The 23515-nt window shown below is 41.5% G+C and overlaps 1 protein-coding gene across 2 annotated transcripts; it reads left to right on the top strand.

The window, feature by feature from the left end:
• Positions 1-19431: 19431 nt before the first annotated feature.
• Positions 19432-23315, top strand: LOC306927620 (kunitz-type serine protease inhibitor A-like). Of its 2 annotated transcripts, XM_079507422.1 has the most exons (5): positions 19432-19456; positions 19592-19668; positions 20208-20384; positions 22430-22615; positions 23024-23315. In XM_079507422.1, the coding sequence occupies exons 2-5, from the start codon at positions 19608-19610 to the stop codon at positions 23068-23070; spliced, it is 471 nt and encodes a 156-aa protein (XP_079363548.1). In that variant the 5' UTR covers positions 19432-19456; positions 19592-19607; the 3' UTR covers positions 23071-23315. The 2 variants fall into 2 exon arrangements, with proteins under 2 accessions (XP_079363548.1, XP_079363547.1); XM_079507421.1 differs by lacking the exon at positions 19432-19456 and having other exon boundaries at positions 19475-19668.
• The last annotated feature ends 200 nt before the right edge of the window (positions 23316-23515 follow it).

The raw sequence follows: 23515 nt of genomic DNA, 5'->3' as shown, positions 1-23515 counted from the left end.
CACACACATACGGATATACACGCACATACGCCCGCACGAACGCATGCACGGACACAACTGGCACGCACACACGCACACAAGCAGACAAAATACATGGGGTGGTACACACATATACACACGCATGCACGCACAAACGCACGCACGCAGACACACATTGGAGCGGAGAGGAGAGACAGAGAGAGAGGCAGCTACCTCTCCCACGCATTAAGCACATTCCTGACACAGATAAGACAGAGACAAGCTTTAAAAAATAAAAAGGTAACATTTAAACCATAATGGACAGGCGAGAAATAGCCAAATGTAGTCTTAAAAAGAAAATGTGGGAATTAGATGGTCAAATGTAATAATGGCATCATTATTGTTACCTTGTTTTGGGGTGATATAAAAATGAATGAATTAGTACTGAATGAGAAAAGCGTCTGAATGAACGCAAGTCAAATCTGGACCCTATGAAGGTTGAAATTGAACCCTTGCAGCTCTCGCTCCGTATCGACTCAGAGGAGAATGCAAGAATAAATAAAAACATATATATATACTTCCACACACACGTCGATCCTGTGCTAAAAAACATATATATAATTCCTATCCAGACAGCTGACCATACTAAAAATGTTTACTACATGGGACAGAAGAAACTCAGGGAGGTTCCGATCGAAACATTGTCTAAAGTTGTTAAGCAACTAAAAATAAATGCCTCGCTGCTCGAGGTGGGGTGAATGATAATGACAACTTAATCTATGAAGGCTAAAGAAACCATAAATTACTTAACTTAGAGCAGATGAAGAAGCAGATAGGCAGAAGTCGGACCAGACGATCCAGGGCAGCGGGGTATGGAAGGAGGATCAGGGGGAGATCCGTGGAGTGCACACACGCCGTGAACCGTTATGTTCACTGCTGTTAGCAGTTCACGGACCCCAAAATAAAAATCGCTGTCCGTCCGAATCCCGGTGACATACCATTCCGATGTAATGGTAAACAACGATCAAATGAAATCTCCAAAAAGCTCCCAAAAATGGCCTGTGTGAGGTGTCTCCCCTCCGTGTGTGTGTCAAACAGAGATAAAGAAAGGGAGAAATTGGGAGAGGAAAGGGAAAACTATGGTCTAACATTCATAATAATGCTGATGAGAAAGGACTGTATAATATTATAATAGCAGAGCGAGAAACTCCGGAAATGTAAAAATACTTTTTGAAAGTAAGAGTAGAAATACTCTGGCGCTGGGACATGCCTTTGTCGGAGCCGCTAATGTTTAAATTAGTCTAATACTCCTTAAAGGCCGGCTATCGAAAGGACCAATTGATGCATATAAATTTAGGATAAGGGAAGGATTGAAGACCAATCAATCATCTGGACTCTGGAGGAGTACCGTGGAGGAGAATTTGTAAGAATGTAATAGAGTACAAGTACTCAAGTCAGAAGGACGGTAAACCTTTTAAACAAGTGAATATTAACTTTATCTTTACTGTTATAATGTTCAACTGTAACTCTATAGTAATACCTTTTAAGGATAAATACTTTAGAGGAAAACTATAATACTAAAAGGAAAGAATAGGCAGAGTAGAAGTATCAGTATACCAGAATACCTTAGAATGAGTTTGACACCAGACACGGAAGAAAGAAGTCCACACCAGAGCTATGGGGATTTTCCATTTGATATATATTACCCATCACATCGGGAGAGAAATGGCAGGTCCGTACAGCGTTAAAACGATCTCTCACTGACACATCATCAGTGACAACATTTTATACTACATAAGTCATAACATCCTTTGGACATGGGGAAGTAATGTATTTGAGTTCAGAGGGTAACCCAAAAGTGAATTATGGCGACACCTATTGCCGGGAGGCCTACTTGGGATACGTGGCAAATTATACTTCCGGTAAAATCCCGGAAGAGTGATCGAAGGGAATTGTAGTTCTTTAAGTAAATGTAGTTCACAGCCCAAGTTACTGACAACCAGCTAACGTAACTAGGAGACAATTTGTCTGCTCTAGCACCGTACCAAGGCCGAATAACATGTTTTTCACCAGAGGGGCAGATAATGCAGGACGTCCAACAGGAGAAAACAATCTTTTATCTTACTCGCTGACTGGGGGAGAGTGAGATTTAATACTATCTGTTTTACGCTGGGGCAGAAATGATATGTAAACTCAGTGGGATACAGGGCATGAAAAATACATAGTTATTGAGAACATGGAAACTACCATCCACCAAAAATAACAGATCTACAGATCTAATAACTCAAAATTATCCATCAACTCCATCGCTTTTTGTGGGTGAAGTGTCATGTGATCAATAATCAATAATCAATCTTCAGGGAATTAAATAAAATATAAACAGGGTCAATTGGGAGATGAGAAATAAAATTAACTCTATACTAAGGATCAGGAGGGGAATAAAATGGTAACAGGAACAATGAAAAATAAAAAATAGTTTGACTTACGACCAGGCAAGAAATCACTCATTATTTAGATGGTACTGTGGCAGAGAGACAGAATGACTTTTCTCTCTCGAGGTCTTCGGTCTTCGGGGTTCCCGAGGAACCCAGCAAACGGTGCAGCGGTCCACGCCGACGTTAGTGTCAGGGTTTGACAATGTTCTTTAGGGCAGATCTTCGGGGTCCCCGAGGAACCCAGCATCGTTGCAGCACGCCGATGCGCCGTCGAAAGTGTCATTTGACAACAAAGTTCTTTTTAGCAGCGCAGATACTGCGATAGTTCTTCTTCGCTCGTAGTCGGAGCCGAATCTTCGCCCCGTCCCCAGGATGGGTGACATAACAGGTGACCCACAGGTGACAATATCAGCCTATACTTTCTCATTGACAGATACACTCGATCTCTGTCATTCAAACGGGAGAAAACGGCCGGAGATGCACCTAACAGTTCTTATACCCAGCAGAGCTTGGAAAGGGGGACAGGGTAATCGATGGTGTTATGTTTGTTGCGCTCCTGCGCCGATCGTAGCAGCTTCCGGGTGAGTCCATTAGTACCATAAAGGTCAAATATAGAATCAAGTCTATTCAGGGGAGGATATATGCCTAGTCAAGCCAAACTCATGGTGATGAAAACAAAATAATAAAATGAAATGGAAGGGGAAGGTGTCCCTATTCTAAATATCTCAATGTAAGGTCAAGGGGTGGTTCGGGGATAATAAAGGTTAAATGTTTACAATGGAGGGATATTCCAAATTCAGAGGTAAAATATGAATCAAATCTAAAATAATAAAAATATAATGAGAGGGATAATGAATCATAATGGAATGGAATTTAGATTGTCCAAAGATGGGATAATTCAGTTAAAATAATCTATATAATGGGGAAGATGGAGATCCTTTTTTTATAACAAATGGAAAATAGTTTTAATAAAAATAAAAGAAAATAGTCAATTAAGTCAAATTGTCACCTGTCTATACGTCAGGATAAGCGAGCAATCAGTCAGTGTCAGGTAGCTATCAGTCTCCTACTGTCAAATGCAGAGGGAATAGTAGTCTATGTACCGGTAGTCAAGTCCAAAAATAAATGAATAAATGTATGGAAATAATAACGAACATGGTCTGTTTGTCAGTCAAAATAAAATAAGTAAAAATGACAAATAAATCAAATTAAAATAATTAAAAATAATCTAATATTAATTAATTGAGGGGAGAAGGGATGATCAAATTAATCCTAATATTAGGTAGGGAGGGGTAACAGTGTTTTAGCAAAATACAGCGTTTTAGCAAAGAAAAACATGGATAAAAACATAAAACCATAATGTGTATGGTGAAACATGAGTGGAATTATAATGTGTTCCCGATGGGAAATCTATGGGCAAATTAAGGCCTAATCATAATGATAAAAGGGCAGTCACTGTTCTGGGGGTTTGGGCCTAATACTAATGATTCAGACGGTTCTCAGTGGGTCGGGGTCTAATGATACTGATTCAGACGGTTCTGAGTGGGTCGGGGTCAAGGGTCAAACCTTATAAACAAAGGGAAAGGAATCTCGAGGTCCACAACACATGTCCATTCACTCCATCGCTTTTGTGGGTCTCTAGATTCCTCTGTCCTGACTCGGGTTTGTTCCTGACCACGAAACCACCAGAGATCCGTATCTGTGAGATAAAACAGAAAGACAAAAAACAAACTGGTGAATGAAATGAAACAATAATAATTATAAACAATTCATCAACAGGGTAAACATCAACAGGGTATGTTTTTAAATGAAAATGACTGTTCTACCAACCGCGCATGTACACAGCTTAATGGTGAAGGGAGGGCGTGTAGGTAGACAGGGTATGGTTTAAAAAATGAAAATAAAAATAATAATAAAATATTAATATTTGTACTTCTCCTGACCGTTCTTACAGTACGTATTTACACATTTATATGGAGGGAGGGTACTTAGAGAGACAGACGTTCTCACAGCACGCATTTACACATTTATATGGAGGGAGAGTACTTAGAGATAAGTCAAGGAGAGAGAGAGAGAGAGACCCAGCGTTCTACGTACGCATTTACACAGTTGTAAAATGGAGGGAGGATACGCAGAGAGACAGAGTTCTCTAGCGCATGCATTTCACATTTATATGGAGGGAGGTTACGTAGAGACAGGTATCTCAAAAAGAAAAAAAATAGAGACTCAGCATTCTACGTATGTATGTGCACCTTAAAGAAAAGGGCAGGGAGAATCCGTAAAAAGATATCTCAAATAGAAAAAAGTATATAGACGAAGATTGCCCAAAATGGGTCGAAGATTCGTTTACATGTTATGCATAGGATGGGATGTCTTCTGTGCGCCAAATATGCGCAGTGAATACAGACAACTTGTGTCCCGTATATCACTCTGGGATCAGTAAATACAGACAACTGGTGTCTGTATTACTCTGGAAGTAACTATGGGATCTAAGACACACTTCTTTTGCATTCCGGTAGGCTAGTACACAAACTGTCTGTACTCTGTCCCCTGCACGTTTATTTGACGTAGCTAATCGTCACACGCAGGTTTGCCAAAAGAGTCAAGATAGACCGAAATTGACCATGATTGTACACATCAGGTCACAGAGAGACAAGATCTACCTGTAGGAGCCTGCAGAACTCGTTCCAGGCAGAGAAAGAGAGAGTAGAGTACAAATAAAAATAATAATAATCGGGAAATAAAATCTCTTGGGAATAAATCGTCCACTCCAAACAAAACCTGTGAAACACTATTTGTGTCACGTGTGGTGGAAAACCTCTAACTGTTCTTGTGACAGATTCAATCACACTTAGTCCATACCTTAGACTCTTGACCATGTTGTCTGTAACATGGTGTTTATACCTTGACGCGACCTTACGATACATAATGTGGCCTTCTCTGTCCTGAATAACACTATATTAACTATGCTATTTTTTTTTTAAGCTGTAATGCATTTGTTTCCTTCCACACATGCGTCCATGTGAGGATATGAAAGAAATGTCCATGCAGTCAAAATCATCACTTAGTAAACTTCTGTCACTTGGCGAATACAAGAAGAAAACAGCCAGATATAACAGGGAAATAAATGAGGACCGACCCCTGTAGCTGACCATTAAAGTAAAGAATTCTGAAAACTGAACTCCACTGGATGCTGGGGGTTCCCTAATAAAAAACTAGTAATGAGCAAAAAAATATAATCTGAGGCCTGTTGTCTTCATGAACAGTAAAAAACAAGTTTGAATGTAGATGGCTCTCTCTAAAGGTACAGACTGATAGTGCACTGACTATGTTACTAAACAAAATATTAAAAAAATATTTATACTGTCTAAAAATAGGGAAAGCAAATGAAAACAGAAAGAAAAAAAATTCTAGTGTAAGTACTAATCTACAAATGGGAAAACAAATGAAAACAGAAATAAAAATAACTATTTGCATCTACTATACTGTCCTAGCACACAGGGAAATATAAAATGATAATGGTGATAATTTGGTGATAATACTATAGGGCCAACAGCAACTTCTCCTATGGACCCGCCCTATAGCACCTGAATTGTCAACATAATTTTTTTTTTTTAAATTAAACTTAAAACCTAAAACTTAAATGAATTAAAATTAAAATCAAAATTTTAAATCCAAAATCCAAACCATAAAATGAAAATTCAAAATGTAAAATGTAAAATGTAAAATGTAAAATGTAAAATGTAAAATGTAAAATGTAAAATCCAAAATTCAAAATGTAAAATTCAAAATTTAAAACGTTAAACTCAAAATCCAAAATTTAAAATGTAAAATTCAAAACTTAAAATTTAAAATGTTAAATGTAAAATTCAAAACTTAAAATTTAAAATGTAAAATTCAAAATGTAAAATTCAAAACTTAAAATTTAAAATTCAAAATTTAAAACTTTAAACTTAAAATCCGAAATGCAAAACCTAAAATTAAAAATTAAAAATTAAAAATTAAAAATTAAAAATTAAAAATTAAAAATTAAAAATTAAAAATTAAAAATTAAAAATTAAAAATTAAAAATTAAAAATTAAAAATTAAAAATTAAAAATTAAAATCTTAAAATCAAAAATAAATAAATTAAATTACAATTAAAATTAATACTGGGATTTAACCTAAAAGATAATTAAAATATAATAAAGGAATACTTAATTAATAGTACTGGAGTTTGGATGTAACCTATAGTTAATGGATGGCCAACTAATTAATGAGTTAAATCAATGAGGGTTGAAATCAATGGTTGAAATCAGTATGGCATAATGGCATAACTAATGTATTAAATGGACAAGGGGCCCTATCCAAAAAGGATTGTGGGAGTTGTAGTTATTAAATGATGATGAACGGCGGAAACCAGAATGTAATTGAAAAATCACACCCGTGTGAACTGAGTGGTGTGAGGTCTTATATAGCCTGATCAGCTGTGGTCTGACGTAATGTCTGATGTAATGAAATCACACCCGGGTGAACTGGGTGACCGTAGCAACCATGCTCATTTTTTCCTGCACAGACAGACTAACAAAGCCAGTTGTAGGAGAGGTCCACACCACTCAAAAATAAATGAAATGAAATAATACAAATAAAGAATGAATTAAATCAATAAGGGGATTGGTTGAAATCAATAATAAATTGTCATACTAAGGCATTTAAATGGTCAAGGGGGTCCTATCTAAAAAAATAAAATGTATGAAATGATGATAAATGGCGGAACACGGAGCCTGACAGATAAATAAATCAATAGTCGTCACGCATTTCTAATATTTATCAATAATCACACAATAACCAAATGGGGAATTTAAGTGGGAATGAGCAAAAAATAAAATATGAAATGTTCAGGTAGAATGGAGGCTATACGCAAGTACACGTTTGTCACACTCTTAAAATAATGAAATGGGAAATTTTAAACTGACCTATTTGTGGAATAGGAAGTTATGATGAGGTGAATTTAAAAGGAATTGTTCCACACACACATATAAACACAGAAACACACATGGAGCGAGATGGGGGTTATCTGACAAAAATAGGATAAACGGAAATTTGTACTGATGCTACTATGACATGAAACATAATGTAAAAATATCTAGATGTAATGTAAGGCCATTATAAAGTTTTGAAATGCAGTAAAAACTGTAAAAATAACAAAAATCTAAATTTTGTTTTGCCTCCCTTACTAAAAGTCTGAATTTTGAAAAATGTGGCTTTGCTCCGTTACTAAAAATCATGCAAAGTATGAGTTATCTATTCAAATAAACTTCTAAAGTAATAAAACAAGATGGCAGGGGACCGAGCCGGGGTAATCTCACATGCACACAGCACACGTATTCAAATAAAAATTGTGGGGGGGAGGGGCATTCACACACCCATGCAAACGTCACACTGTTCACATATATCCATTAAAAAAATAATAATAATAATACTAAACTGTTCCACGGGCATTCACACACACATCCATACAAACAGGGGGGGTGGGGAGAGGAGGGAGGGGGGGATTCGTGCACCCACGCACATACACACTGGCACGCGCACACACATACGGATATACACGCACATACGCCCGCACGAACGCATGCACGGACACAACTGGCACGCACACACGCACACAAGCAGACAAAATACATGGGGTGGTACACACATATACACACGCATGCACGCACAAACGCACGCACGCAGACACACATTGGAGCGGAGAGGAGAGACAGAGAGAGAGGCAGCTACCTCTCCCACGCATTAAGCACATTCCTGACACAGATAAGACAGAGACAAGCTTTAAAAAATAAAAAGGTAACATTTAAACCATAATGGACAGGCGAGAAATAGCCAAATGTAGTCTTAAAAAGAAAATGTGGGAATTAGATGGTCAAATGTAATAATGGCATCATTATTGTTACCTTGTTTTGGGGTGATATAAAAATGAATGAATTAGTACTGAATGAGAAAAGCGTCTGAATGAACGCAAGTCAAATCTGGACCCTATGAAGGTTGAAATTGAACCCTTGCAGCTCTCGCTCCGTATCGACTCAGAGGAGAATGCAAGAATAAATAAAAACATATATATATACTTCCACACACACGTCGATCCTGTGCTAAATAGTCCAGAGGCTTAGTGCACTTTTTTAGGAGAATAGTGCACTTGCGGATAAAAGCGCCAAATTTTGTATGAGGCTTCTTTATGTCATGCTAAAGGATTTTAGCCTAGGAGCCCTTGTCAAATATCTATTTTAAATATCAAATTGCAAGACTATCAATATCAATGAAATATGTGAAATATGTGAAAATCCGCCTAGTATTTTTCAGACTATATACATCATAAAATGATCAGATTACTTCCAAATGTGATAAAGTTGACTTATTTTGACATTATTAAAGTCACAGAACATGAAATATCATCAATAACACCTTTATTGCAATGAAGAATACAAATTAATATGCATCATAGTGCGAAACATGTTATAGAGCTGTGCGCATTCTGCCTAGCTGTCACAATTGCATTTGCAAAGTGGGGAACAGTCCAAATTTGCATTGCTGCATTGGCAGGTATACAATACCTTTACAGGTGCATCTGATCAGCTCTCTGCAAGCTCTGGAAACCTTTGGAATGGTCAGTCAAACTAGCACCCATGACCCTTCTTCCTTGGCCCACCCATAGTTTTGTGGAGAAGGAATCATTTGATGGCTTTGTGTGCTGGTGGCTCAGATACCTGCTTGGTAGACTGCCCGTTTCACATGTGAGTGCACCCTGGGTGGGAGGTAATTTCTCTATCGTTCGATTTTGTTCACAGAAGAGTTATTTTCTTTTTTTGTTGATGGAGCTCAAAGGACTGGATTTGTCGTACAAAATTACTGTCAGTCTTTCAAGCTCCCGGAAGTGCTGGCAGTTGACAAATGTTTCTGTCGCAGCATCATAGGCTTGCCAGGTCCACCAAGCTGACTTCTTACCCTTTCCATTAATAGCCGGGGAGCGGGAATAGAGATGAACCTGTGATGTCATGACATACTTTTTATTTGTGTTTTTTCTATTCACTTGGTCATTAAGGAACACAGAATGAGAGGTCTGCTCTGACCAAATGAATAGAAAAAAAACACAAATAAAAAGTATGTTATGACATCACAGGTCCTCTCAAATTGTGGGTGACTGGCTCCCCGGCTATTAAGGCATATGTTGTCTCACAACCGGAATATGCGTGAAACATAGGCAGGGCTCGAGATTTGGGTTCCCCTATAGGCTATTGCAGTCTACCAAGCGGGCATCTGGGCCACCAGCACACGAAGCCACCAAGTGATTCCTTCTCCACAGAACTATGGGTGGGTTAAGGAAGAAGGGTCATGGGTGCCAGTTTGGCTGACCATTCCAGAGGTTTCCAGAGCTTCCAGAGAGCTGATCAGATGCACCTGTAAAGGTGACTGTAGTGTAGTACCTGAAAATGCAGTAATGCAAATTTGGACTGTTCCCCACTTTGCAAATGCAATTGTGACAGCTAGGCAGAAAGCACAGCTCTATAACATGTTTCACACTATGATGCATATCCTTGTACTATAATGGAAAGGGGGAGCAAACCAATATGTTTATCCGTCCGGCTTCTCCTACGAAACCTGGCAATTCTGCTCAGCAAGCCATCCTTGGAAGCAGTATAGGGGAAGGCCTCTCGGAGGACATGAACACCCTTTCTTCATACCTGAAGGACTGCCGCCTCAAGCTCAGTGGTGAGAAGACTGTAGCAACAATGTTCCACCTCTACAAAAGGGAAGCAACTCGCCAAATCAACATCATGGTCGACGGTGCCTGGCTGCAGTCCCAGTCCTCACCGACATACATGGAGTGAAGCTCGATAGAACACTGTCCTTTAAACAACACCTGGACAGTGTTAAGGGAAAGCCCGTGCCGCACTGATACAGCATCTAGCTGGCACCACGTGGGGAGTCACCACAAAGACACTGCGCATCTCCACCGAGGCCCTAGTTTTCCCTGCCGCTGAATACTGTGCCTCAGCCTGGATGGACCATGTCCAAAAGCTGGACATGGTCTCTGGATGCCTACGAGCCACGCCAACCAACCAACTGCCAGTCCTTGCTGGAATCGCCCCAGCAGAGGTCAGGCGAGAAGCAGCCAGACTGGCCCTCACTCGGAAGGCACAGTTGAGAAAATCTCACCTCCTCCACAAGGTCGTCACGGAGACACCACAGCGTACGCATCTCAAGTCCCGGCGGCCCTTTGCCACACAGGCCCAGGAACTGCTCGGCACAACACCAGCCGACACCTCCAAGGCTTCCTGGGTGAAGGCAAGATGGAGGGACCAGTGGAAGGCAGCAGATCCTTCCAGGCTTCACTACTACATCGAGGATCTCACAGATGTTCCTGGCCAGCGCCTCCCCCGCAGGGAGTGGACAACCTTCAACCGCCTGAGGACGGGTGTGGGACGCTTTGGTGCATCCATGCAGAAGTGGGGTCTCACAAACAGTGCCCACTGAGAATGTGGGGATCCATTACAGACTGTGGAACACGTGTTGACCAGCTGTCCCACATACCGGCCACCAAATGGTGATCAAGGCTTAATTGACCTAGACAATGACACACTTGACTGGCTTGCTGCAATGGAGCTGAAGGTCTAAGGACATATACGACAGAATAACAAATTCTACATGCCACAGGAATCCATCTGCACTACATTGCCTCCGCTCACCTGTCATATGTATTGTACAAATATTGCTTTTGTGTGCCATACTGTTATTGTGCAACATTTTGCTGTGACGCAAATTATATCACAATTTCCACATTCACCGACCCCTCCCTTTTTCACTTCACACACACACACACACACACACACACACACACACACACACACACACACACACACACACACAGCAGCACGGTATGGTACAGTACAGTATGGTACGGTACGGTAACGTACAGTCTGGTACAGTATGGTACAGTAACATACAGTATGGTACAGTAACATACAGTATGGTACAGTACAGTACAGTGTGGTACAGTCTGGTACAGTGCAGTATGGTACAGTACAGTGCAGTATTGTACAGTACGGTACAGTATGGTACAGTACAGTACGCTACAGTATGGTTCCGTATCGCACCCAAAATGTAGTCTGACTGAACAAGTGGGCACCCTGCACAAGTGGCCACCCGGACAACTGGCCACCTGGATAGTGTGGCGCGAGACCGTCCTATGGCCGGTCGAGTTCTAGTTCATTTGTATGTATTCTTCATTACAATAAAGGTGTTATTGATGATATTTCATGTTCTGTGACTTTAATAATGTCAAAATAAGTCAACTTTAACACATTTGAAAATAATCTGATCATTTTATGATGTATATAGTCTGAAAAATACTAGGCGGATTTTCACATATTTCACATATTGCATTGATAATAATGTCTTGCAATTTGATATTTAAAATAGATATTTGACAAGGGCTCCTAGGCTAAAATTCAATAACTGACCCTAACGAACCATCATGCAAAAAATTACGCTTTTATCCGCAATTGCACTATCCTTTCACTAAGCCTCCGGACTAAAAAAACATATATATAATTCCTATCCAGACAGCTGACCATACTAAAAATGTTTACTACATGGGACAGAAGAAACTCAGGGAGGTTCCGATCGAAACATTGTCTAAAGTTGTTAAGCAACTAAAAATAAATGCCTCGCTGCTCGAGGTGGGGTGAATGATAATGACAACTTAATCTATGAAGGCTAAAGAAACCATAAATTACTTAACTTAGAGCAGATGAAGAAGCAGATAGGCAGAAGTCGGACCAGACGATCCAGGGCAGCGGGGTATGGAAGGAGGATCAGGGGGAGATCCGTGGAGTGCACACACGCCGTGAACCGTTATGTTCACTGCTGTTAGCAGTTCACGGACCCCAAAATAAAAATCGCTGTCCGTCCGAATCCCGGTGACATACCATTCCGATGTAATGGTAAACAACGATCAAATGAAATCTCCAAAAAGCTCCCAAAAATGGCCTGTGTGAGGTGTCTCCCCTCCGTGTGTGTGTCAAACAGAGATAAAGAAAGGGAGAAATTGGGAGAGGAAAGGGAAAACTATGGTCTAACATTCATAATAATGCTGATGAGAAAGGACTGTATAATATTATAATAGCAGAGCGAGAAACTCCGGAAATGTAAAAATACTTTTTGAAAGTAAGAGTAGAAATACTCTGGCGCTGGGACATGCCTTTGTCGGAGCCGCTAATGTTTAAATTAGTCTAATACTCCTTAAAGGCCGGCTATCGAAAGGACCAATTGATGCATATAAATTTAGGATAAGGGAAGGATTGAAGACCAATCAATCATCTGGACTCTGGAGGAGTACCGTGGAGGAGAATTTGTAAGAATGTAATAGAGTACAAGTACTCAAGTCAGAAGGACGGTAAACCTTTTAAACAAGTGAATATTAACTTTATCTTTACTGTTATAATGTTCAACTGTAACTCTATAGTAATACCTTTTAAGGATAAATACTTTAGAGGAAAACTATAATACTAAAAGGAAAGAATAGGCAGAGTAGAAGTATCAGTATACCAGAATACCTTAGAATGAGTTTGACACCAGACACGGAAGAAAGAAGTCCACACCAGAGCTATGGGGATTTTCCATTTGATATATATTACCCATCACATCGGGAGAGAAATGGCAGGTCCGTACAGCGTTAAAACGATCTCTCACTGACACATCATCAGTGACAACATTTTATACTACATAAGTCATAACATCCTTTGGACATGGGGAAGTAATGTATTTGAGTTCAGAGGGTAACCCAAAAGTGAATTATGGCGACACCTATTGCCGGGAGGCCTACTTGGGATACGTGGCAAATTATACTTCCGGTAAAATCCCGGAAGAGTGATCGAAGGGAATTGTAGTTCTTTAAGTAAATGTAGTTCACAGCCCAAGTTACTGACAACCAGCTAACGTAACTAGGAGACAATTTGTCTGCTCTAGCACCGTACCAAGGCCGAATAACATGTTTTTCACCAGAGGGGCAGATAATGCAGGACGTCCAACAGGAGAAAACAATCTTTTATCTTACTCGCTGACTGGGGGAGAGTGAGATTTAATACTATCTGTTTTACGCTGGGGCAGAAATGATATGTAAACTCAGTGGGATACAGGGCATGAAAAATACATAGTTATTGAGAACATGGAAACTACCATCCACCAAAAATAACAGATCTACAGATCTAATAACTCAAAATTATCCATCAGCTGCAAATCCTCAAAAACCAGGTGCAGTGTGTGCAGGGTGAGTTCGAGATGTCCATGGAGAGTACTTTTAATAGGGAAGAAGTCCTAAGAGGGTACGTGGATCGCGGAATGGCAGAAATGGAGATTCTCGTCAAGAACTCAGTAGAGCAGGTACAGAAAAACTGTTTTATGAGGATTGACGAGAAATGGAACAGTGAAGCGTTGAAAATAAAAAGAGCCAGTGCATCACACCTAGGGTCCAACACTCTGCCTAACCCTCACGGTTGTCCCACCAGCGCTCCCTACCATCTGGACTCCCATGGCCGTCCCTCCAGCACCAAGAAGGCTAATAGACAAGGCGGTAACAAAGGACTCAAAAAGGAGACGAGGAAGGGGGCTCAGTTGGCACACGCGGACGTCAAACTGGTGCAGCAGGTCAAGGGTGAGTTTCCGCCATCGAGAGGTGGTGGTGGTGCCACTCCAGGGTCCCGGGGTCGAGGTGTCCCACCTGAGGTGGAATGCCTGATCCAGAGGTGGCCGTCAGGGTTAACCCTGGAAGGCCTAAAGGAGGGTCAACGTGCGGATCCTAAACTCATCCGTCTACGGGAAGATCTGGACCCGTCCGACCAGCGAACGGGCCGCATGGGCTATGAGGAGATCCAGGGAATCCTGTATCGTAGGCGGTCGACCAACGGCTCTAGACGGAAGTACCAGGTGGTGGTACCGGAAGACCTGACCCATCCTTTCCTGGAACAGTTCCATGACTGTCGGACTAGTGGTCATCCTGGTCGGCTGAGGACTCTTCTCCGGATCCTTGAGGTGTCCTGGTGGCCAACGATCCGCAGAGACGTGTGGGAGTACATCGCCAGATGTCACGTGTGTCAGCGGGGCAGGCCAGAGAACAGCGAGCCAACCGGTAGGTTGCAGCCCACTCAAGGAGACCAGGCACCACCCGACGGGGCCGGTCTCGAGATGCGGGAGAAGAAACACGATGCTGCAGGTCACCATTGACTACAGCACCAGGTGGGCCATGGTCAGAGAAGTTCAACGAGGGGTGGGGGGATCTCAGGCCAGAAAAGCCAAGTATGAAACCTGGCGGAACAATGCGCAGTTCCAGCCAGACACTTTGGACTGGGCGAGAACTTCTCCACTCCCAAAAGCATCTGCATACTCGTCAAAGCTAGTGCCCCCGAAGTGGTCAGGTTCAGTTATAAGACGAGTCAGATAGGCCCTGGAATTTACCTAATGGAACGGAAAGATTGTTAAAGCGGAACTGTTTAATGTGGTCAACCTCAAACCCTCCTTTGGGAGGACTTGGAGAATTAGCTTCCAGCTGGGGGGGGGGGGGGGGACTGTGACAAAAGCACATTATTAATGTTGTTCTGCTTTATTTTCTGTACATGTTATTTATTGTCGAGAGCTATGTAACATGTGGGTTGTGAGAGTCTTATTCTTTCTTATTCATATATGAAAGGTAACGGGGCTGGTACAAGGGTGATTGACAGGTGTCAGTGATTGATGCCACCACCCAAGTTTACTTAGGTAGGAAGTGACACACGGGAGATAGCGCCCAAACAAACAGGTTGTGGCGCTATCTCCCGTGTGTCCAAAGGGGATCCAGTAAAGCATGGTACAGGGGATCCAGTTACAGGGGATCCAGTAAAGCATGGTACAGGGGATCCAGTACAGGGGATCCAGTAAAGCATGGTACAGGGGATCCAGTAAAGCATGGTACAGGGGATCCAGTAAAGCATGGTACAGGGGATCCAGTTACAGGGGATCCAGTAAAGCATGGTACAGGGGATCCAGTAAAGCATGGTACAGGGGATCCAGTTACAGGGGATCCAGTTACAGGGGATCCAGTTACAGGGGATCCAGTAAAGCATGGTACAGGGGATCCAGTTACAGGGGATCCAGTAAAGCATGGTACAGGGGATCCAGTTACAGGGGATCCAGTTTCAGCATGAATTCAGACCGGATTCATTCAACACCAAAATGTTGGGAAAGGTTTGTCATGGGGGGTCAGATCAACATATCTCTGCTGTCATGGGGGGTCAGATCAACATATCTCTGCTCTCCAAAATGTTCATTTTTCAGGAAATTAAGAAAACCTTATATTTTTAAAAGAAAGCACATACAGCCTCATCAAAGTTGGTGTTGCAACTTTATGCATTGCATTGCTTCCATGAGAGGGGGAGAGGTGGTGGAGTTAGTTGTTTTAGCAGACATTTTGAGGGTCCAATGGAGTTAAGAGGTTTTGTAATTAAATTTGATCAACGTTTACCAAAAGCATGGAATTGTAGGCAAAGTCTTATGCAATGACAACAAAATATTCTTTAGTTTTGGGCCTGAGAGGCTAAATCTCATCAAACGGTTCCGTGGTTCAAAATTAAATGATGAACAAATAATGGGCCTTGATGTGAAAAGGGTTGAACACCACTGCTTTACTACTAATACTTTTACTCAAGTAAAATCTGAATTCTGGACTTTTACTTTACTTGCACAGAGTATATCTGAATTGCAGGATTACTTCCCTTTTGGTGTTAGCATTATGTTATGCTTTAGCTATTGAAACATAGCAGATCTACAAGCTCATAGCGCGGCACTCGGTGCCGTGCTATGAGCTTGTAGGTCTGCTATTTTTGATAAATCGAAGAACCACTGACATAGCTTTTTCAGAAAACTGTCAGGATGTAGAAGACATTTTTAGAATCTGATCTCAGGTCAAAATGGGTTAAGTAAAACAACATAATAATAAGTGGATGTGGTGGGAGGAGGTCTTGAGACCTGTAATTCCTGTAATCTATAGGACTATATGGACCTGTATTGAGGTTGGAGCATTTGCATTCTGTAGGCTACATTCCAGGCCATCATTGATTCATTGACTTTGGGATTCTGTTCTACAGAATGGCCCATCATCAAAGGTGTCTGGCAGGCTATCATGTAGTCTAAGGTTTTAAATTCCTGTAATCTATCTAACTTTAGTGCCACCTGCTGAAATAATGGAGGTAATGGAGGAATGGTACACCTTTCCAGAATGGAATTTCAAGTACTGTACTTGGATTGGAATTTCCAGAACAATGGAGGGGAGTAAGCCATTCATTATCCATGCATAATTTTCATTTGACCAACAACAAACTGGTTCTAAATGTTCTCCTTTGACAAACAATGTTCTAATATGAGAAATAAGGTAAAATAAACATGAAATAAACACGGGGCGAGATATCCGTGCGTTGGGGCGAGATATCCAAGTTGTGGTTCGAGCTGTCCACACTTTGGGGGTGGGCTCTCCACGGCTCGGGGCGAGCCGTCATCACTTTTCGAAATTCTGTGACCTGGTACCCATTTGTGCTGATCAGCGCAATATAGGACTAGTCATAACACGTTGCAAAATAAACAATACTGGACTGACAACACAGCGCAGTCTACTTAAAAACCCCAGGGGGTAAAATCAAAAACATCGGAGTTGGAACCGGAGACCAGTTGGGTCTCCATTTACCCGCTGAGAGCTGTTCATGAGGTGGACAGCCGCTGCCCCCGCCAGCAGGGGCAATGGGGCTCAAGAGGTTAAAAAACAGATTCACTTTTCTCACCCATTGACCTCGAGTTAAAAAGGGCATGTCACAATCAGTGGTGTAAAGTAACTAAGTACTTTTACTTAAGTACCGTACTTAAGTACAATTTTGAGGTATTTCTACTTTACTCGAGCATTTCCAATTTCCAGTACTTTTACTTCTACTCCAGAGCCAAAATTCGTACTTTTATTTCACTACAATTATTTACTTTGGCGATTTTAAAATAGCCAATCTACAAGCTCACAATGCGTCGCATTGTGAGCTTGTAGATCGGCTAGCTAGCTGATACTGAGACATCTGTGGCCCTTAATCTGGCCTCTGTGAACCGAGGTGGGGCGGAACAGTGCATTTGTGCTGATCAGCGCAATATAGGACTAGTCATAACACGTTAAGACATAAGACTGGACTGTGTTTGACACGGGGAAGGGGCAGGGAGGAACAGATTCACTTCTCACCCATTGACCTTAAAAATGTCTCCCAAATCATGACAATTTTCTGAAAAACCCTCATGTTTCTATTTCAGTGGTGCTCAATATTTCATGTCAAGGACCCCAAACATTATATGTAATTGGCCACCGATCGACGCCCATCTGAAAATATGTTGTTCCGGGGACCTCCCTAGAAGTAAAGATTTGAGTTAAAAAAACGTTCACTCTGAAAGAATATTATATTCAATGATTTGCGCCACATTCTTTAAAAAATAGCAGACCTACGAGCTTGTAGATCTGCTATTTTTGAAATGAACAACTGATTAACTGCATGTCGACCCGCCCTATTAACCCATTCAGGGCGGGAACCCCTTTTGGTGTTTTAAGCAATACATTATGCTTTAGCTATTGAAAAATAGCAGATCTACAAGCTCATAGCACTCCCCCCCCCCCCCCCACACACACCCACCCACCCCTTTTTCCCCTTTCTTTTCCCTTTTTACCTCCTTTATGATGAACTCCTGTTCTGTTCTTTGACTATATATAGAAGTGTCTATTTGTACGTCTCTAAATGTTTTGATGAATTGAACAAGGTGGACCCTATTGTAAACAAGTGTAGTGCTTTATTGGGTCGTCCACTCACAGTTAACAGTCTTTGTATTGAGTTTGTGCTTGAAATGTAAAGTAATTCTGCAAACTGTTAATAACAATCAAAAACCGAGTGCCGCTACGAGCTTGTAGGTCTGCTATTTTTTTTTTAATCTTGAAAATGCGGCACAAATCTTTGAATATATGTTCTTTCAGATCGAACGTTTTTAACTCAAATCTTTGTTTCTGGCGGGGGGGTTCCTGGAATAACATATTTCCAGATGGGGGTCGGTGGTCAAATTACATGTCATTTTTGGGGTCCTTGACATGAAATATTGAGAACCACTGATATAGAAACATGAGGTATTTCAGAAAACTGTCAGGATTTAAAAGACATTTTTTTTTATTTCGACGCCAGACCTAAATGGGATAATAATATCAGTAATAATTTTAATAACCAGTAAGACGCCCTGAGGGCGAGAAACGCTGAAACAACAGATTAATACGGCACAGTTGAGAAGCAGGAGTTAAACTATTAATCTGGTGTCAGTTAGGTCATATATATGCAGATCTAGTAATCATCATTAACCCATTTTACCTCTGACGTCGAAATTAAAAAAATGTCTTCAAAATCCTGACAGTTTTCTGAAAAACCTTATATGTTTCTGTATCAGTGGTGCTCAATATTTCATGTCAAGGACCCCAGAAATTATATGTAATATGCCCCCCCCCCCCCCCCCCCCATCTGAAAATATGTTGTTCCAGGGACCCTCCCCCCCAGAAGCAAAGATATGGGTTAAAAACGTTGGCTCTGAAAGAAGATATATATTCAAAGATTTGCACTCCATTTTCACGATTTTTCAAAAATAGCAGACCTACAAGTTCATGGCGTGGCACTCGGTGGCGCGCTATGAGCTTGTAGATCTGCTATTTTTCAATAGCTAAAGTATATACATAATGCTTGTTCCTGCCCAAAATGGGTTAACTCTGAGAGTGTTGGAATCATCATGAATTGTGTCTTGTCATACTCCTCCTTGCCCTGACACAAACACACGCCATATGAACCTGAGGTGGGCGGGGCTGGACGAGATGTTGTGGTGGTGGGGCGGGGGGGGGGGGGGGAGTGAATGACTGACACGCCCACATGCTGAGATATAACAAACTGGATATAAAAGTGCTTCTGTTTCTGCATTTCAACACTTCAACACTGGAAGGACGACTGAAGGTTTGAGAATCCTCTCCTCTCCTCTATTCTCCTCTCCTCTCCTCTCCTCTCCTCTCCTAGTTGTTATTTCTCTTGAGAGATAGCTCAACCTCTCTCTCTCTCTCTCTCTCTCTCTCTCTCTCTCTCTCTCTCAAGGCAACCATCTTCAAACATGATGCTGAGTGTGGGTCTACTTCTCTGTGCTGTGATGACTCTGACAGAAGCCAGATCAGGTGTGTGTGTGTTTGTGTGTTCTATATATGTCTGTCTGTCTGTCTGTCTGTCTGTCTGTCTGTCTGTCTGTCTGTCTGTCTGTCTGTGTGTGTGTGTGTGTGTGTGCGTGCGTGCGTGTGCGTATGTGCGTGTGCGTGTATTTGGGCATGAGGCTATGGCCGTTTTTAGCCCAAGGAGTGTTTTTCGTGCAAAACTAATGCTTGGAATGGATTCAGAATCATGAAAACCCCCTAGTTTGACACATTCATGCTTCTTAAAGCATAATTAAAAAATAAGATTTGTTTTGCCTTAAAGGTTTTTAATGGTACTCTAACTTTCAACCCCTGGATTTACCATGATCCACAATTTATATAATACTTTATTTATAATATGTTATTTGGATGAACCTATAAGCCTTATAGCCTATACCTTAGTATACGGTATAGGCTAAAGGATCATAAAACAAACACTTGAATGATTATTTTTGCGATTTCTTTTGGGCTAATGTTGTCCAACAGAAAATGTAATTTGAGCATTCCATGCTGTTTATCTCCATCAGACCCTGGGCCCTGTTATGATCTCATGGACGCCGGACCCTGCGACGCTTCCATCCCTCGCTTCTATTACAACTCTACATCAAAGACGTGTGAAGAGTTCGTGTACGGAGGCTGTTACACCACCCGCAACAACTTCCTGACCAGAGCAGAGTGTGTCGAAGAATGTGTTCCCAAACCTGGTGCGTATGTATACTGCATATAGAGCAGTGGGTCCCAAAGTGGGGTCCGGAGACCCCACTCTGAATTTTTTAACTCAAATCCATTTTCTTTTTTTCCCATTTTATTTATACATTTTCAGGTTTAAAGACAGGACATACTTTACACACAAACCCTTCCCACCCCCCCATTCAAAGGAAAGAAAAAGGAAAAAAGGAAAAATAATAATACACTTAGCACAGAAACAAAAACAAAAAATACACAAATGAAAATAATACTATACAATAGATCACAGTTAAGAGTGTGCATTACTCAAATCCATTTTTATCTCAAATCTTTGTTTTCCGCGGGGTTCCTGGAACAACATATTTTCAGATGGGGGTCGGCGGGCAATTAGCATATGATTTTTGGGCTTCTTGACATGAAATAGTTTGAAAACCACTGACATATAGAAACAGAGGTTTTTCAGAAAACTGTTGGGATTTAGAAGACATTTGTTAGAATCGGCCTCAGGTCTAAATGGACTAAGTAAAACATATTAGTGCTTACAATTTACAATTTACAATTTAGACGTTCTTATTTTTTAATTTCTTTTTTTTTGTGGCTTTCGCCTTTATTTTATATGTTTTTTTTATGGAGGGACAGACAGTAGGCTGACAGGAAATGGGGAGAGAGATGGGGGAAGACATGCAGTAAAGGCTGTCGGGATCGGGAGTCGAACCCGCAGCACACTGCCAGACTGGATTACCAGCCAAGGTGCCTGGACCACTGAGCCACGGCCCAGAATTTAGACGCTCTTAATCCAGAGCGACTTACATTAGGCAAGAACAAAAGCATGGGAATACATCACATATATAAAATGCATTTATCATGAAACATGCGTAAGCTAAGAACGTAACTAGAACATATCTATATAATGACACTATACATATAAACTATACATATATACTATACTATGCAATACATATTTACTATGATGTGCTATGACTACATACAATGCAATTATTGTGCTGTCAGCTGTCTACATCAGGGGTTCTCAACCCGTGGGTCGCGACCCCTCGGGGGGTCGCCAAATTATTTTAGGGGGTCCCCAAATTATAAAAAAAAAAAAAAAAGATTATTGTTTTAATTTTATTTTTACGATTTTTCAAAAATAGCAGACCTACAAGCTCGTAGCGCGCCACTCGGTGGCGCGCTATGAGCTTGTAGGTCTGCTATTTTTCAATAGCTAAATTATAACAATGCTTAAAACACCAAAAGGGGTTCCCGCCCAAAATGGTTTAAGGTTATTGTAGCAGTCAATTTATATTGGGGGTCGGGAGGGGGCGGGGCGGGGGTCCCGAGACATTGCCAAAGCATTTCCGGGGGTCCCCGGCCAAAAACGTTGAGAACCCCTGGTCTACATGACATGCTATAAGTCTGTTTCAAATGCTATCTAAGTCTAAAAGTGCTATCTAAGGGGGTGCTTTTCTTCCTCCAGTGATTGTCATGTTGTCCAACAGAAATGTCACTGCCATGTTGTTGTTTTTTTCTATATAATTTTTATCCCACGATTTTGTAACCCATTTTTCACCCCTGTGTCAATTATCTAATGTGATCCTGGGCTCTGTTTGACACATGGGGCCCCTCCCATAGTTACTTTGGCGATTTTAATTTTGATTAGAAAACATACATCAGCCAATCTACAAGCTCGAGCTTGTAGATCGGCTAGCTGGTAGCTAGCTGATACTGAGACATCTGTGGCCATTCATTTGGCCTCTGTGAACCGAGGTGGGGCGGAACAGTGCATTTGTGCTGATCAGCGCAATAAAGGACTAGTCATAACACATTGCAAAACTAAATGACTGGACTGTGTTTGACACAGGGAAGGGGCAGGGAATGTTGTTGTTTTTTTCTCTCTAATTTTTATCCCACGATTTTGTAACCCATTTTTCACCCCTGTGTCAATTATCTAATGTGATCCTGGGCTCTACACACCCTCCGCCAACCTAGTCCCCATATATGGGGGACATGGGGAGAGCAACGGACTTGAACTCATGCTTCCTTCATGTTGTTTTATCTCCATCAGACGATACTTGGTGTTTGGTTCCCGTGGAGGTTGGGCCGTGCAACGCTTCCATTCCTCGGTGGCACTTCAACACTTCCTCAGAGAAGTGCGAGCCGTTGGTGTACGGGGGCTGCGGCGCCAACAACAACAACTTCCCGACCGAACAAGCGTGTGTGGATCTGTGCGGTCGCCTGAACATCACGCCTGGTGCGTATAGAGCAGCGCTTCTCACACTTTTGTCAATGTCAAGTGGATTATGTAAATGTCGGCGGACCCCACATCTGAGGTTTTGTGCCACGGACCTATATATATATATATATTAGGGTTGTCCCGATCGACTCGGGTGATCGGAAATCGGGGGCCGATCACGTCATTTTCAAATGATCGGAATCGGATCGGGAGCCAAAAAACGTGATCGGGACATCCCCTAGTATCAATATTATATCCATATCATGATATTAGACTGGGTATAGTCTGTGATTTGGGTATTGTGATATGTATGGCATAAACATGTTCTATAAAATATAAATACCGGATCGGGAGAAATCGGTATCGGCAGAAGCTTAAAATCAAATGATCTATATAATATTTTTTTCTTTCTTTGTTTTTATCAAGCTTTCCGACGGATCCTTCAAGATCTAGGTCTGATGCCTAAGCCATAAGCCATGGTCTGCTGAGTGGAGCCCAAGGAGGTCGGACCATGTAAAGCTTGCCAAACGTCGGTGGCATTTCAATTCTGCCTCAAAGGAAGGGGGGGGGGGGGGGGGGGGGGGGGCATGCAGGCACAGCGGGAACGACCTCCTGTCCAAAAACGTGTGTTTTTTGTGTGTTTTGAGTGTTTTCCGAGCAGTGTCTGCTTGGAGAAAAAAGGGACAACCCCCTCCTATCCACCACTCTCTAAAATAAACATACCCTCATACCAAACTGGCGTGTGTGTGTGTGTGTGTGAATCATTTATGATTGTCTTCTAGACAATACCTTTTTGGAAACCAGTGGTGTGCTGGTTTTGCTGTTAAACCCAACCCCCAGTAGGTGCGTTTACATGGACACCTTTCTTCCAATCTGATTAAAATAAACCCGATTGAAGGTTTTGGATCAAGTGTTTAC

The sequence above is a fragment of the Electrona antarctica genome (genome assembly GCF_951216825.1).
Source record: "Electrona antarctica genome assembly, chromosome: 8".
NCBI lineage: Eukaryota > Metazoa > Chordata > Actinopteri > Myctophiformes > Myctophidae > Electrona > Electrona antarctica.
The sequence above is the reverse complement of the archived record's forward strand: the minus strand, read 5'-3'. Positions and strand labels throughout refer to the sequence as shown.